The 18746-nt window shown below is 43.8% G+C and overlaps 1 protein-coding gene across 2 annotated transcripts in view; it reads left to right on the top strand.

Moving 5' to 3' along the window:
- Positions 1-18746, top strand: part of MARK1 (microtubule affinity regulating kinase 1) — a 259764-nt gene that overhangs the window by 180972 nt on the left and 60046 nt on the right. For both annotated transcript variants that reach the window (XM_075339110.1, XM_075339108.1), the window contains exons 4-5: positions 6717-6765; positions 12291-12356. In XM_075339110.1, coding sequence (XP_075195225.1) covers positions 6717-6765; positions 12291-12356 — 115 coding nt within the window. The remainder of the gene's footprint in view (positions 1-6716; positions 6766-12290; positions 12357-18746) is intronic.

Genomic DNA, 18746 nt, shown 5'->3' with positions numbered 1-18746 from the left:
GATATTTTGTCTCACGGTTACAGGATAGAGTTCAGCTCTCGTCCTCCGACTCGATTCTTCAGAACATCTCCGCCTCCCGAGCGAGCCGAGGCTCTTCTGCAGGCGGTGGGCATTCTGAAGGCAGAAGGAGTGGTGGTCCCGGTTCCTCTTCAGCAACAGGGTCACGGTTTCTACTCCAACCTGTTTGTGGTTCCAAAGAAGGACGGGTCCTTCCGTCCTGTTTTGGATCTAAAACTGCTCAACAAACACGTAATGACCAGGCGGTTCCGGATGGAATCCCTCCGCTCCGTCATCGCCTCAATGTCCCAAGGAGATTTCCTAGCATCGATCGATATCAAAGATGCTTATCTCCACGTACCGATTGCTCCAGAGCATCAGCGCTTCCTGCGCTTCGCCATAGGAGACGAACACCTTCAGTTCGCGGCACTGCCGTTCGGCCTGGCGACAGCCCCAAGGGTTTTCACCAAGGTCATGGCCACAGTAGTTGCGGTCCTCCACTCTCAGGGTCACTCGGTGATACCTTACTTAGACGATCTGCTGGTCAAGGCACCCTCTCAAGAGGCATGCCAACACAGCCTCAACGTTACTCTGGAGACTCTCCAGAGTTTCGGGTGGATCATCAATTTTCCAAAGTCAAATCTGACACCGGTCCAATCGCTGACATATCTTGGCATGGAGTTTCATACTCTTCCAGCGATAGTGAAGCTTCCGCTGGACAAACAGCGTTCACTACAGACAGGGGTGCAATCTCTCCTTCAAGGTCGGTCACACCCCTTGAGGCGCCTCATGCACTTCCTGGGGAAGATGGTGGCAGCAATGGAGGCAGTTCCTTTCGCGCAGTTTCACCTGCGTCCTCTTCAATGGGACATCCTACGCAAATGGGACAGGATGCCGACGTCCCTATACAGGAACGTCTCCCTCTCTCAGGCAACCAAAGCTTCCCTTCGGTGGTGGCTTCTTCCCACCTCATTATCGAAGGGGAAATCCTTCCTACCCCCATCCTGGGCGGTGGTCACGACGGACGCGAGTCTGTCAGGGTGGGGAGCAGTCTTTCTCCACCACAGGGCTCAGGGTACGTGGACTCAGCAAGAGTCCTCACTTCAGATCAATGTTCTGGAGATCAGGGCAGTGTATCTTGCCCTAAAAGCGTTCCAGCAGTGGCTGGAAGGCAAGCAGATCCGAATTCAGTCCGACAACTCCACAGCGGTGGCTTACATCAACCACCAAGGTGGAACACGCAGTCGGCAAGCCTTCCAAGAAGTCCGGCGGATTTTGATGTGGGTGGAAGCCACGGCCTCCACCATCTCCGCAGTTCACATCCCGGGCGTAGAAAACTGGGAAGCAGACTTTCTCAGTCGCCAGGGCATGGACGCAGGGGAATGGTCCCTTCACCCGGACGTGTTTCAGGAGATCTGTTGCCGCTGGGGGATGCCGGACGTCGACCTAATGGCGTCACGGCACAACAACAAGGTCCCAACATTCATGGCTCGATCTCAAGATCACAGAGCTCTGGCGGCAGACGCCTTAGTTCAGGATTGGTCGCAGTTTCAGCTTCCTTATGTGTTTCCTCCTCTGGCACTGTTGCCCAGAGTGTTACGCAAGATCAGGGCCGACTGCCGCCGCGCCATCCTCGTCGCTCCAGACTGGCCGAGGAGGTCGTGGTACCCGGATCTGTGGCATCTCATGGTTGGCCAACCGTGGACACTGCCAGACCGACCAGACTTGCTGTCTCAAGGGCCGTTTTTCCATCTGAATTCTGCGGCCCTCAACCTGACTGTGTGGCCATTGAGTCCTGGATCTTAGCGTCTTCAGGATTATCTCAAGAGGTCATTGCCACCATGAGACAGGCTAGGAAACCAACGTCCGCCAAGATCTACCACAGGACGTGGAAAATATTCCTGTCATGGTGCTCTGCTCAGGGTTTCTCTCCCTGGCCATTTGCCTTGCCCACTTTTCTGTCCTTTCTTCAATCCGGATTGGAAAAGGGTTTGTCGCTAGGCTCCCTTAAGGGACAAGTCTCTGCGCTCTCTGTGTTTTTTCAGAAGCGCCTGGCCAGACTCCCACAGGTACGCACGTTCCTGCAAGGGGTTTGTCACATCGTCCCTCCTTACAAGCGTCCGTTAGAACCCTGGGATCTGAACAGGGTGCTGATGGTTCTTCAGAAACCACCGTTCGAGCCAATGAGGGATATTTCGCTCGCACGCCTTTCGCAGAAAGTGGTTTTTCTAGTAGCAGTCACTTCACTTCGGAGAGTGTCTGAGCTAGCAGCGTTGTCATGCAAAGCTCCTTTCCTGGTGTTTCACCAGGACAAGGTGGTTCTGCGTCCGGTTCCGGAATTCCTCCCTAAGGTGGTATCCCCCTTTCATCTCAATCAGGATATCTCCTTACCTTCTTTTTGCCCTCATCCAGTTCACCAGTGTGAAAAGGATTTGCACTTGTTAGATCTGGTGAGAGCACTCAGAGTCTACATTTCTCGTACGGCGCCCCTGCGCCGCTCGGATGCACTCTTTGTTCTTGTCGCTGGCCAGCGTAAAGGGACACAAGCTTCCAAATCAACCCTGGCTCGGTGGATCAAGGAACCAATTCTCGAAGCTTATCGTTCCTCAGGGCTTCCGGTTCCCTCAGGGCTGAAGGCCCATTCTACCAGGGCCGTGGGAGCGTCCTGGGCCTTGCGACACCAGGCTACGGCTCAGCAGGTGTGTCAGGCAGCTACCTGGTCGAGCCTGCACACTTTCACGAAACACTATCAGGTGCATACCTATGCTTCGGCAGATGCCAGCCTAGGTAGGCAAGTCCTTCAGGCGGCGGTTGCCCACCTGTAGGACGGAGCCGTTACGGCTCTATTATGAGGTATTATTTACCCACCCAGGGACTGCTTTTGGACGTCCCAATTGTCTGGGTCTCCCAATGGAGCGCCAAAGAAGAAGGGAATTTTGTTTACTTACCGTAAATTCTTTTTCTTCTAGCTCCAATTGGGAGACCTAGCACCCGCCCCTGTTTTTGTGTACACATGTTGTTCACGTTGAATGGTTTCAGTTCTCCGATATTCCTTTGGATTGAATTTACTTTAAACCAGTTTATAATTTTTTCCTCCTTCTTGCTTTTGCACCAAAACTGAGGAGCCCGTGGGAGCACGGGGGGTGTATAGGCAGAAGGGGAGGGGCTTTACACTTTTAGTGTAATACTTTGTGTGGCCTCCGGAGGCATAGCTATACACCCAATTGTCTGGGTCTCCCAATTGGAGCTAGAAGAAAAGGAATTTACGGTAAGTAAACAAAATTCCCTTCTTTTTCGGGTGTATGTGTTTACTGTAATTTTGAGATTAATCATGGAAGGTATCTCATAGACGCCTGCAATGATTAATCTTGGACTTAGTGGCAGCTATGGGCTGCCATTAACTCCTTATTACCCCGATTGCAAACACATAATGGCAATTCGGGAAGAGCCGGGTAGAGTCCCAGAACTGTCGCATCTAATGAATGCAGCTATTCTGGGCGCCGGTGGGCAGGGGAAGCAGGGAATAGTATATTGATTAATGAGCGGCCGGCTTTTTCAAAATAGTAAAAGCCGCCGGAGTTTAGTGAACAGCCGTCCAGCGTTGCGCCGGTGATCGGAGATCGGTAAGTATGAGAGAGGGGGGAGACTGACCGACAGACTGAGAGAGGGACAGACAAGACAGAGAGACCGACCGACGGACTGAGGGAGATTGACCGACATACACAGGAAAAGAAAGAATAGCCGACATTGCTAGAAAAAAGCACAACTCGTACACGGAGTATACGGAGATGCATCCGTGTCACGTATTGTGCGCACAAACCCATTGACTTTCCTGGGGTCCGTGTGTGCGTGTTCCGTGCAGAAAACGGACATGCTTCTGTGCAAAACAGAAACACATACGCATCACGGACACGGACACACGGACCTTATGGAATAACGCACGTGTGACCTCAATGATAGATTAACATTGGTGCATGTTTGTCCGTGTCTCTGGTACATACGGAAACGGGCCAAACACGCACGTGTTTAACGGATGTGTGTTTCAGGCCTGACCTTTACTTACTAACGAGCAAACGATAGGTTAACAAGAAGTGTCAGATGCAAGGTCATTTCACTGTAGGATCATGTTCTGTTTTGTACAGACATGTGACCTCTGCAGCCAATGATTGGCTGCAGTGGTTACATGTCTGTCTGAACAAAAGAGGAAATTCTGAGACCGGCGGGGGACCTGGGCAGCATTAGAAATGGAGGAATGGGAAATTGATGAGGTGAATATGCTGGGAAGTTTCTGAAAAACATTTAAAGGTAATCAGGGATGTTCTACTTTATTTCATGCTGAAAAATCTACTGCAAATAATGGAGTGATGCCGGGAGGAATAGTAATGTTTTTGACACGATTTTTGAATACAGTATGTTCCTTTTTTTCTCTATTTATTTGAATAGGTGAAAAATGCTGCAAAATCTGCAAAGAAAAAATAAGCAGCAACGTGTGTGCATGAAATCTCAGGAGGCTCATTCACAAAACTCTGCAAACTTTTTTTTTACCCTTATTGTGGAATAAACGAAAGCGCGTGAACAAGGTCATTGCATTATGTTTACTATATCATAGTATCATAGTTTTTAAGGTTGAAGGGAGACTCTAAGTCCATCTAGTTCAACCCGTAGCCTAACATGTTGATCCAGAGGAAGGCAAAAAAAACCCAATGTGGCAAACAAGTTCCAATGGGGAAAAAATGTCCTTCCTGACTCCACATCCGGCAATCAGACTAGTTCCCTGGATCAATACCCTGTCATAAAATCTAATATACATAACTGGTAATATTAAATTTTTCAAGAAAGGCAAGAAAGGCATCCAGGCTCTGCTTAAATGTTAGTAGTGAATCACTCATTACAACATCATGCGGCAGAGAGTTCCATAGTCTCACTGCTCGTACAGTAAAGAATCCTCGTCTGTGATTATGATTAAACCTTCTTTCCTCAAGACGTAGCGGATGCCCCCGTGTTCCAGTCGCAGGCCTAGGTGTAAAAAGATCTTTGGAAAGGTCTCTGTACTGTGCCCTCATATATTTATACATTGTGATTAGATCCCCCCTAAGCCTTCGTTTTTCCAAACTAAATAACCCCAAGTGTAATAACCTGTCTTGGTATTGCAGCCCACCCATTCCTCTAATAATCTTGGTGGCTCTTCTCTGCACCCCCTCCAGTTCAGCTATGTCCTTCTTATATATCGGTGACCAGAATTGTACACAGTATATAAGTGCGGTCGCACTAGTGACTTGTACAGAGGTAGAACTATATTTTTTTCATGAACACTTATACCTCTTTTAATACATCCCATTATTTTATTAGCCCTGGCAGCAGCTGCCTGACACTGGCCACTAAAGTGAAGTTTACCATCCACCCATACACCCAAGTCTTTTTCTGTGTCTGTTTTACCCAGTGTTCTACAATTAAGTACATAATCATAAATGTTATTTCCTCTACCCAAGTGCATGACCTTACATTTATCTGCATTAAACTTCAATTGCCACTTCTCAGCCCAATCCTCCAATTTACATAAATCTCCCTGTAATATAAAATTATCCTCCTCTGTATTGATTACCCTGCAGAGTTTAGTATCATCTGCAAATATTGAAATTCTACTCCGCATGCCCCCAACAAGGTCATTTATAAATATGTTGAAAAGAAGCGGGCCCAATACTGACCCCTGTGGTACCCCACTATGAACTGAGACCCAGTCCGAGTACGTACCATTAATAACCACCCTTTGTTTCCTATCACTGAGACAGTTTTTAACCCAGTTACACATATTTTCCCCTATCCCCATTATTCTCATTTTATGTACCAACCTTTTGTGTGGCACCGTATCAAAAGCTTTTGAAAAGTCCATATACACAACATCCACTGCATTTCCCTGCTCCAGGCTTGAACTTACCTCTTCATAGAAGCTGATCAAATTAGTTTGACAGGATCGATCCCTCATAAACCCATGTTGATACTCTGTCATAAGGTTATTTTTCTTGAGATACTCCAGTATAGCATCTCTCAAGAAACCCTCCAGGATTTTACCAACCGTAGAGGTTAAACTTACCGGCCTATAATTTCCCGGCTCAGTTTTTGTCCCCTTTTTGAATATGCGCCAGTCCTGCGGTACCGACCCTGTTATTAAGGAATCTGAGAAGATTAAAAATAATGGTCTATCTATCACAGAACTCAATTCCTGTAGTACTCTGGGGTGTATGCCATTCGGGCCCGGAGATTTGTCAACCTTAGTGATTTCGAGGCGGCGGCGTACTTCCTGCTGGGTTAAGCAGGTAATATTCAAGGGTGAATTTATGGCACCACTGGTCATGTCATCTGCCATGGCATTTTCTTGTATAAAAACCGTAGAAAAAAAGTCATTCAGCAGGTTGGCTTTACCCTCATCCCCTTCCACCATTTCACCAAGACTGTTTTTAAGGGGGCCAACACTATCGCTTTTCAGTATAGATCATGAAAAATTTATATATATATATAAAAAACAAATTAGCAGGTGGAGATAGGGCTTCTCAGGAGATAGCTAGGGGCCATATTAAAAATCTAGACCCCCGACCTGATCATAGCCCTTGGATATTGTGTCTGTAAACCTTTGGACTAAATGCTGCCTAAATCTCACTTTATTACATATAATAAATGTATGATAATTCTAAAGGAATTTTTTTTATTTGTTTTTTTTTCAGTTATTTCGGGAGGTCCGAATAATGAAGATCTTAAATCACCCGAATATCGGTAAGATGTATGAGTAATGTCAGGGTGTTTCATTTGTAGTTTTAAAAGTAATGTAAACACCTATCTATCTATTATCTATCTATCCCTCTATCTATCTATCTATCTATTATCTATCTATCCCTCTATCTATCTATCTATCTATTATCTATCTATCCCTCTATCTATCTATCTATCTATCTATCTATCCCTCTATCTATCCTTCTATCTATCTATCCATCCATTTAGCTATGCCATATCTATCTATCTATCTATCTATCTATCTATCTATCTATCTATCTATCTATCTATCTATCTATCTATCCCTCTATCTATCTATCCTATCTATCTATCTATCTATCTATCCCTCTATCTATCTATCCCTCTATCTATCTATCCTATCTATCTATCTATTATCTATCTATCCCTCTATCTATCTATCTATCTATCTATCCCTCTATCTATCCTTCTATCTATCTATCCATCCATTTAGCTATGCCATATCTATCTATCTATCTATCTATCTATCTATCTATCTATCTATCTATCTATCTATCTATCTATCCCTCTATCTATCTATCCCTCTATCTATCTATCTATCCCTCTATCTATCTATCCCTCTATCTATCTATCTATCTATCTATCCCTCTATCTATCTATCCCTCTATCTATCTATCTATCTATCTATCTGTCCATCCCTCTATCTATCCTTCTATCTATCTATCCATCCATTTAGCTATGCCATATCTATCTATCTATCCCTCTATCTATCTATCTATCTATCTATCCCTCTATCTATCTATCCCTCTATCTATCTATCTATCTATCCCTCTATCTATCTATCCCTCTATCTATCTATCCTTCTATCTATCTATCCATCCATTTAGCTATGCCATATCTATCTATCTATCCCTCTATCTATCTATCTATCTATCCCTCTATCTATCTATCCCTCTATCTATCTATCTATTATCTATCTATCCCTCTATCTATCTATCTATCTATCTATCTATCTATCTGTCCATCCCTCTATCTATCCTTCTATCTATCTATCTGTCTGTCCATCCCTCTATCTATCCTTCTATCTATCTATCTATCTATCTGTCCATCCCTCTATCTATCCTTCTATCTATCTATCTATCTATCTATCTATCTATCTGTCCATCCCTCTATCTATCCTTCTATCTATCTATCTATCTATCTATCTATCTATCTGTCCATCCCTCTATCTATCCTTCTATCTATCTATCCATCCATTTAGCTATGCCATATCTATCTATCTATCCCTCTATCTATCTATCTATCTATCCCTCTATCTATCTATCCCTCTATCTATCTATCTATTATCTATCTATCCCTCTATCTATCTATCTATCTATCTATCTATCTATCTATCTGTCCATCCCTCTATCTATCCTTCTATCTATCTATCTGTCTGTCCATCCCTCTATCTATCCTTCTATCTATCTATCTATCTATCTGTCCATCCCTCTATCTATCCTTCTATCTATCTATCTATCTATCTATCTATCTATCTATCTATCTATCTATCTATCTATCTATCTATCTATCTATCTATCTATCTGTCCATCCCTCTATCTATCCTTCTATCTATCTATCTATCTATCTATCTATCTGTCCATCCCTCTATCTATCCTTCTATCTATCTATCCATCCATTTAGCTATGCCATATCTATCTATCTATCTATCTATCTATCTATCTATCTACACTGGAGATCAAAATTAGAGAACAGCACACAATTTCCTAAATGTTAAGGTCATTGTGTCGTCCTATGTGATTATATCCTAACACAAGGAAACACAGTATTTTCCGCTTATTTCATAAATTGAATTTATTCTAAATCACTTAATAAAAATATAAAGTAGATAAATGAAAAAGAGCACAGATCACAATTAGAGAACACTTTCAGATCCCTGCAAGTTATTGGTGTTAATCTGACTCCTGGTGCTAATTTCCTTAATTATCTGAGAAACCATATGTAACTGGCAGCCTGACTTTCCAGTTTGCACTGAATTTGCAAAAAAGTGATTGAAACCCTGTAGCAGCAGGTTGTCCAGATGAAGGCCAAAGGGATGACCCTGTCAGCCATAGCAAGAGAAGTTGGTCGTTCCAAGTCTGTGATTTCGAGAATATTGAATCTTTACAACATCACAAACTCTTTCAAGTCTCCCAAGAAGGCTGGTCACCCTCAAAAGACAAATGCAAGACAGGACAGGATAATGCGGAGAATCTCCATGAGTAATTGTTTCAACACTGCAGCTGGAATTGCTCACGAGTTCAGCACTAAACAGGGTAAGGATCTGTCTCGGCATACAGTGTCACGACGTTTAAGAGAATTTGGACTGAAAGCCCACTCTGCAGTGACCAAACCTCTCATTAGCAGAAAGAATCACAAGGCTAGACTCACCTTTGGTAAGGAGCATGTTGTGTGGACAGAGGAGAAGTGTCCACAGCTCATTTTAGTGATGAAAGCAAGTTTAATTTATTTGGGTCTAATGGGAAACATTATGTTCACTGACAAACTGAGGAAAGACTGAACCCAAAGTGTGTTAAGAGGTCAGAGAAAGGCGGTGGAAGAAGTGTCATGGTTTAGGGAATGTTTTCTGCAGCAGGAGTTGGACCTCTCATACAGCTACATGGCAGAGTGAATGCAAATGTGGATCAGAACCTTCTGCACAACATGTGGCTCCTTACTTGTGTTCATCCCTCAATCATCCAGCATGCAGGACAATGCCCCCTGTCACACATCTAAACGGGTAAAGCAGTTCCTTGAAACAAAAAAAATTGAAACAATGAAATGGCCACAGCCCAGAGTCCTGATCTAAACCTAATAGAAAACCTCTGGAAAATCCTTGTTGATAAACCTATGGCCAAGAAACCCACAACAGTCAAAGAACTGTGGGAGAGGCTAGAAGAAGAGTGGACCAAAATCCCACCAGAGCAGTGTGAGAGACTAGTGATAACCTGTGGCCACAGATGTGCTGAAGTCATTCACAGCGACAGCCGGTGCACGTCCTACTGATTGTGACTGTTGTTACCTGCAGAACATTTACTGATAATCTCTCTCTGTCATTGCTGTTCTCTAATTATTATCATCACATTTTGGTCAAAATAAAGGTTTTATGTTGGTAAACTTTGGATCTTTTGTAAAACCCTGTACTAGTGACATGGTGCACCCCTTACAGGAAACCTTCACATGGTCATCAATGTAGATTACATTATTTCTGAGAAAAAATCAACTGATCATACATTGTCCTCTAATTTTGATCTCCAGTGTATCTATCTATCATCTCTCAATCCTTCTATCTATCCCTCTATCTATCTATCTATCTATCCATCCATCCATCCCTCTATCTATCTATCCCTCTATCTATCTATCCCTCTATCTCTCTATCTATCCCTCTATCTATTTATCTATCATCTCTCAATCCTTCTATCTATCTATCTATCTATCTATCCATCCATCCATCCCTCTATCTATCTATCCCTCTATCTATCTATCCCTCTATCTATCTATCTATCTATCTATCATCTCTCAATCCTTCTATCTATCCCTCTATCTATCTATCTATCCATCCATCCATCCCTCTATCTATCTATCCCTCTATCTATCTATCCCTCTATCTCTCTATCTATCCCTCTATCTATTTATCTATCATCTCTCAATCCTTCTATCTATCTATCTATCTATCCATCCATCCATCCCTCTATCTATCTATCCCTCTATCTCTCTATCTATCCCTCTATCTATCTATCTATCTATCTATCATCTCTCAATCCTTCTATCTATCTATCCATCCATCCGGGGCCGGCTCCAGGTTTTTGTGGGCCCCGGGCGGAAGAGTCCCAGTGGGCCCCATCCACACGCAGACACACACATACGTACACATACTATACAGTCATATACACTGACATACATAGATACACATCATACATGCATACAGACAAACACACACAGCTCTGCTGGATACATACATACAGATACAGCGCTGCTACATAATACACACGTAACTCTGCTACATACACACATAGCTCTGCCACATACATAAACACATAGCTCTGCTACATACATACACACATAGCTCTGCTATATACATACACACATAGCTCTGCTATATACATACACACATAGCTCTGCTATTTACATACACACATAGCTCTGCTATATACATACACACATAGCTCTGCTATATACATACACACATAGCTCTGCTACATACATACACACATAGCTCTGCTACATACATACACACATAGCTCTGCTATATACATACACACATAGCTCTGCTATATTCATACACACATAGCTCTGCTATTTACATACACACATAGCTCTGCTATATACATACACACATAGCTCTGCTATATACATACACACATAGCTCTGCTACATACATACACACATAGCTCTGCTATATACATACACACATAGCTCTGCTACATACATACACACATAGCTCTGCTATATACATACACACATAGCTCTGCTACATACATACATAGCACTGCTACATACATACACACATAGCTCTGCTACATACATACACACATAGCCCTGCTACATACATACACACATAGCTCTGCTACATACATAGCTCTGCTACATACACACATAGCTCTGCTATATACATACACACATAGCTCTGCTACATACATAGCTCTGCTACATACACATATAGCTCTGCTATATACATACACACATAGCTCTGCTACATACAGACAGACGCGCGCAGCTCCGGGGGGCATAAATCGGGGGTGGGGAGGTCACATACCGCTCAGGTCACGGAGGAGAGGGGGCCCACGCAGTGCCGGAGGGACGCGCTGTGCTGGGGGTCGCTGGCTGGCACTGCAACTCCTTCATCTGTGGGACTGAGCAGGACGCCGGTCGGTAGCTCCGCCCACAGATGAAGTTCAAACCAGGAAGTCTGCGCGCCTTAAAGGGACGGCGCCGCAGATTCCTGCCGAGGACTGCGGTCCCCGGAACTTGGCCCGGGGGCCGCAGAACTAAGGAGAGTGGGCCCCGGCCAAGGTGCACCAGAACTGACGAGGCCGAGTGGGCCCCCCCGGCTCTCCAGGGCCCCGGCATTTGCCCGGTTATGCCGGGTGTTGACGCCGGCTCTGCATCCATCCATCCATCCCTCTATCTCTCTATCTATCTATCATGTATCTATCCATCCATCTATCTATCATGTATAATAATAATAATATTTATTAATTTATATAACGCTGTTAATTCCACAGCGCTTTAAATACATTGGCAACACTGTCCCCATTGGGGCTCACAATCTAGAGTCCCTATCTGTATGTCTTTGGAGTGTGGGAGGAAACTGGAGGAAACCCACGCAAACACAGGGAGAACATACAAACTCCTTGCAGATGGTGTCCTTGGTGGGACCTGAACCCAGGACCCCAGCGCTGCAAGGCTGCAGTGCTAACCACTGAGCCACCGTCCGTCCAGCCATCCATCCATCCATCCATCCATCCTTCCTTTCTCCAGTTAATCTTCTCCGTTTTTCATTCTTTCAGTTAAACTCTTTGAAGTCATAGAAACAGAGAAGACGTTGTACTTAATAATGGAATATGCCAGCGGGGGTAAGTGTCCATCATACCGGTGCACAGTTTCCGCTGGGTTAATATAATAGTATAATTGTAATTATTTTATATCTCTTAGTCTTGTTTTATCTGCAGTTATCATTATCTGAAACTTTTTACCTTTATCAATGCCAGTCAATGCGACCTGATGGCTGATCACGATTACATTTTTGTCGGCATTGTTAGTCATATTTCCAAAACTTCAGAATGAGAGATCTGACTAACTACCGGTACGTCCCGAGAAATCCTGTAATGGACAAACCTGCCAAATTAGATGAAAAAAATCCTCCAAAATTGTACCTAAGCGGACAGATTAGATATTCAGGGTCCCGGGAAAGTTGTATACTAAATCTACCTAGCCCCACTTCACCTCTAAATTCTGACATTTGTGAATCGGGGAAATCTAGGCCTTTAATAACAGCACTGCTCATTCTTATATTTCATATATATATATATATATATATATATATATATATATATATATATATATATATATATATATATATATATATATATATATACACATTTATTTTCACAGGGCTGGGGCTTTTTGTTGACTGATTGCATGTGATGCTGAGGGAAATTGTATTGCAAGCAATGTTATCATTGTGAGGTCCCGACCACAACTCTGTGATTATGTGATCATGAAATATGTCACTTCAAGGGGACCCTACACTTGCCATTAATATATCTTTCTTTTTACCTACTGTGAATGCTGCTGTTCTCCTGAATCCGGTGTTGTTTTTCTTTTGTTCCTGCACCTTTCCATTCCTGAGATATGGCCCCTTCTTCTGAGTATATAAATCTAGCCTTGTTAGACAAGTGGGTGTGGTGTTCAACTTTTCTCAATGGGTGTCGTCCTGAGGAGGATCACTTCTTTTCGTTTGCTCCTCTCCATTGCTGAGATATATCCGCTTCTTCCCTGTGTATCAATCTGGTCTTATTATCCAACTGGGCATAGTCGTCAAGATGAAACCCATAGAGAAAAGTTGAAGACAACACCCACTTGTCCAAGAAGGCTAGATTTATATACCAGGAAGAAGGAGCCATATCTCAGGAACAGAGAGGTGCAGGAACAAAAGAAAAACATCGCCGGATTCAGGAGATCATCAGCAATTACACTAGGTAAAATTATAATCACAACTCTGAGATTATCTGATCATGAAATATGTCACTTCCATGGGACCTGTCACTTGCCATGAATATATATTTCTTTTTAGCTACTTTGAACGCCGCTGTTCTCCTGTATCCAGGAATGTTTTTCTTGTTTTTTTGCTCCTCTCTGTTCCTGAGATATAGCCCCTTCTTCCCTGTGTATAAATCTGGTCTAATTACCAACTGGGCGTAGTCCTCAAGATGACACCCATAGAGAAAAGTTGAAGACCACACCCACTTGTCTAACAAAGCTAGGAAGAAGGGGCCATATCTCAGGAACAGAGAGGCGCAGGAACAAAAGAAAAACAACACCGGATTCAGGAGAACAGCGGAATTTACACCAGATATATATATATATATATATATATATATACAGTCATATGAAAAAGTTTGGGCACCCCTATTAATGTTAACCTTTTTTCTTTATAACAATTTGGGTTTTTGCAACAGCTATTTCAGTTTCATATATCTAATAACTGATGGACTGAGTAATATTTCTGGAATGAAATGAGGTTTATTGTACTAACAGAAAATGTGCAATCCGCAATTAAACAAAATTTGACCGGTGCAAAAGTATGGGCACCCTTATCAATTTCTTGATCTGAACACTCCTAACTACTTTTTATTGACTTACTAAAGCACTAAATTGGTTTTGTAACCTCATTGAGCTTTGCACTTCATAGGCAGGTGTATCCAATCATGAGAAAAGGTATTTAAGGTGGCCACTTGCAAGTTGTTCTCCTATTTGAATCTCCTATGAAGAGTGGCATCATGGGCTCCTCAAAACAACTCTCAAATGATCTGAAAACAAAGTTTTTTCAACATAGTTGTTCAGGGGAAGGATAAAAAAAGTTGTCTCAGAGATTTAAACTGTCAGTTTCGACTGTGAGGAACATAGTAAGAAAATGGAAGAACACAGGTACAGTTCTTGTTAAGCCCAGAAGTGGCAGGCCAAGCAAAATATCAGACAGGCAGAGAAGAAGAATGGTGAGAACAGTCTAGGACAATCCACAGACCACCTCCAAAGACCTGCAGCATCATCTTGCTGCAGATGGCGTCAATGTGCATCGGTCAACAATACAGCGCACGTTGCACAAGGAGAAGCTCTATGGGAGAGTGATGTGAAAGAAGCCGTTTCTGCAAGCACGCCACAAACAGAGTGGCCTGAGGTATGCAAAAGCACATTTGGACAAGCCAGTTGCATTTTGGAAGAAGGTCCTGTGGACTGATGAAACAAAGATTGAGTTGTTTGGTCATACAAAAAGGCGTTATGCGTGGAGGCAAAAAAACACGGCATTCCAAGAAAAGCACTTGCTACCCACAGTAAAATTTGGTGGAGGTTCCATCATGCTTTGGGGCTGTGTGGCCAATGCCGGCACCGGGAATCTTGTTAAAGTTGAGGGTCGCATGGATTCAACTCAGTATCAGCAGATTCTTGACAATAATGTGCAGGAATCAGTGACAAAGTTGAAGTTACGCAGGGGATGGAAATTTCAGCAAGACAATGATCTAAAACACCGCTCCAAATCTACTCAGGCATTCATGCAGAGGAACAATTACAATGTTCTGGAATGGCCATCCCAGTCCCCAGACCTGAATATCATTGAAAATCTGTGGGATGATTTGAAGCGGCTGTCCATGCTCGGCGACCATCAAACTTAACTGAACTGGAAGTGTTTTGTAAACAGGAATGGTCAAATATACCTTCATCAGGATCCAGGAACTCATTAAAAGCTACAGGAAGCGACTAGAGGCTGTGATTTCTGCAAAAGGAGGATCTACAAAATATTAATGTCACTTTTATGTTGAGGTGCCCATACTTTTGCACCGGTCAATTTTTGTTTAAATGTGGATTGCACATTTTCTGTTAGTACAATAAACCTCATTTCAATTCAGAAATATTACTCAGTCCATCAGTTATTAGATATATGAAACTGAAATAGCTGCTGCAAAAACCCAAATTGTTATAAAAAAAAAAGGTTAACATTAATAGGGGTGCCCAAACTTTTTCATATAACTGTTATATATATATATATATATATATATATATATATATATATATATATATATATATATATAGCAAGTGAGCAGTAACATAGATGACACACAAAAGTAGAGGGCCTATTCGAGATTTTGTTTTGGGGTGTTCTGCTATTTCAATGATCCTAGTTTTTCAGTCGAGGAACTTGTCGGTGACTGGGTCCTGGGGGTAGGACCAGCACCAATCATACTTTTAGGACCTGTCTCCTTAACAAGACATAAAAGAAAACGATAATCGTAGGGCTGTCCCTTTAAGGCACACACAGATCTGGAGTCTTTATGTGATACGATTTACTATATTTTCCCCGGGGCCACCTGTTACAGTAAAGTCACCTCTGCTCAGTCAATCATCCGCCCAGGGGTTGGTTATGGTAGAGCAATTCGCTGAGAATCTGGGAAAAGCTTAATATTCCATTGTTGCTGTGGTTCTGGATTAATTTATGGGGCTTTGGTTGAGAAATCTGTGGTCAAAGTGCGAGAAAAACGCTATGGATAATCACTACTTGTTAAAAGGATCCCGTGAGAATAATCTGACCACAGAGTGTCTGGTGATCGGCGGATATCGGTCAGTAAGTGGACACTTTCCCTGCAGCTCCCCCGCAGGAGAAAAGAAGTATTACACAGTGCTTATTAAAAATATATGATTGTATCAAAATGATAGCATGCAGCCCAGCAAGTGGCACATCGCTGGAATCAGGGTCTCATCCCCTATATTAGGCTGCTCTCAGATTACATAAAAACCTGCTGACAAGCTTCCTTTAAGTAGTGAAAAAAATGCAGAAATTTGTATTGAAAAAATTTTTTTTATATTTTTTTTCGGCAGACCCAGGGAGGGGGATTAAGGTACTGTGTGTTACGTCACCACCGGAGTCTGCTCCAGCGACTTCTGCTTCGATCACCAGGCGACGCCGTGTTCCTGCCGTGGATGGTGCTGGTGATGGGAGAGGAGTCGATGCCAGCGGCACCGGTGGGCGCAGGCTCCGCTCATCCACTGGCCTGGGTTGTCTTGGGATCTGCAGTACCACTGGCTGACTGTGGGTGGCATGTGTCTACCAGCTGAAGTTGCCAGCGTTCAGCTACGGCCAATGGGAACACACCACACCCTTCTTAGTTCCCCTCCTGTCTGCTGACCTCTGCCAGAGATAGTTCTGATTTCCTGGCTCCTGATCCGCCCTATTCTGTTTTGTGATTCCTGTGTGCTGACTTCTGCGTGTTTCCTGACTACCCTCCTGCCTGCTGTTTTTGTACCTCGCTGCCCGATCCGGATTTGACCTCTGCTACGTTTTCCGATTACGTCCTTGTCTGCCGATTCTGCCCCTGCTCTCCAATTCCTGGTTTCACCCTGCCTGACGACTACTCTCATCGGACTGCAGCTTTCCACAGGTAGTGATCTCCAGGGCCCTGTGTAATTCCAAATCCCTGTATAGGGGTTAAAGGGTTTCAGGGTTCTGGGGGTCCTGCTTGGCTTGGTGAGTGGTTTCCCTCTAGCCTGTCCATTACATCCCACCTGAGTCTGTTGATCCAGGCAGGTGTTACACTGTGTTACCATGATTTTTTTTAAAGAAAACAACCCCTTTAAATAAAACAAAAAACTATACCAGTTTGGTATTGCAGTAAGGATGTCGCCTATAGAGTAATGTTGTTTGATCATTTTTACCGCGCAAATGAATGCCGTATAAACAAAACCCTAAAAATGTCTTGTCAAGAGATTCACGCAACGTGAAACGATTTGTAGCTGAAGTCTAAAAAGTACAGAAATCGGCTTATACCGGTTCTCCTACAATGTGCCATTTCAAAAAGTTTCAAAAAGTTTTCCGAAAATGCTCCTGTGTCCGGTTGGTTCTTGAACGGAATGTTAAAATGGTCATTCCTGAAATTAGACTGTTTAAGGCTGGTTTCACACGGCCGTGTTTCGGGTACATGTGACATCCGTTTTTAACACGGATGCCAGACGTACCCATGTTATTATTTGCTGTTACTCACACGTCCGTGTTTTCACACGGACCGTGTTACCTCTCATGACCCCGCACGCAAACACGCAGGCATATCTGTTTTTTCTCCGGCAGCACGGGTGTCACACGGATCGCACACTGATGTAATCCGTGTGACATGTACCGGAGAAAACACGGGTCTTTTTAATAAAAAGATTTTCTATATTCACCTGTATCTAGCGATGCTGCCTCCCGCTCCTGACCCCTGCTCATTATACTCACTGAATAGTCACTCCACTGAGGAGCTGGAAGCGGGGACAGCGCGGGGGACTTCAGTGCCGGGGACCGCATCGCTGGGTGAGTATACAGCAGTGTGTGTGTGTTCAGTGTATACATGCATGTGCGCTATGTATGTGTATGTGCTCAGTGTATACATGTGTGTCTGCTATGTGTGTTTACATATGTGTGTATATGTGCTCAGTGTATATATGTGTATGTGTGTGTAGGGAGAACCTGGAAGCTGGATCATCGCGGGGACAGCATCGGGGACTCATTACAGTTCCCAATTAACTCTGATGAACCTGTGAAGCTGTAGCACGAGTGTCGCGGGGGTCATCAGAGTTCATTGGGAACTCCGATGACCTCCTGGATGTCACTGTGCTTTCCGAATACTCACCTGTCACCGCGGTGCTGTCCTTGACGGCGCTGTCACAGGAGCTGTCCCCGCGCTTCTCTGGCTTCCAGGCCCTGAGTGCGGTGAATAATCGATGAATATGAATATAATAAGCGGCGATCATGAGCGGGAGGCAGCAGAGCTGAAGACAGCAGGTAAATATGGAAAATGTTTTTATTTCACAGACCCGTGTTTTCTCCGGTACCTGTCACGTGTATACAAAGACGGAAGTCACACGTGTGACCATAACCATGCGTATTACTGGTACCCAATTAATCACGGACGTCTCAAACTGACCTAAGTCTGTTTAGGAGTCCAGTGGGTGGTCCTTCTGCTGGATGACAGCTATCCCTTCTGTAGGGAAGGTTGTCAATCACTGCCTAGGATAGGACCTCCCACTGGAATCAATCAATCTACACAGCTGCCCACTGGACTCAATCAATTTGCGCTGCTGCCCACTGAACCTCCCCCCGGAATGAACCAATGTGTACCGCTGCCCACTGGACCATCCACTGGTCTCAATCAATCTACTCGGCTGCCCACTGGACCTCCCAGTGGAATCACTCAATCTGCGATACTGCCCACTAGATC

The sequence above is a fragment of the Anomaloglossus baeobatrachus genome, chromosome 3 (genome assembly GCF_048569485.1).
Source record: "Anomaloglossus baeobatrachus isolate aAnoBae1 chromosome 3, aAnoBae1.hap1, whole genome shotgun sequence".
In the NCBI taxonomy this organism is placed as follows: domain Eukaryota; kingdom Metazoa; phylum Chordata; class Amphibia; order Anura; family Aromobatidae; genus Anomaloglossus; species Anomaloglossus baeobatrachus.
The sequence above is the reverse complement of the archived record's forward strand: the minus strand, read 5'-3'. Positions and strand labels throughout refer to the sequence as shown.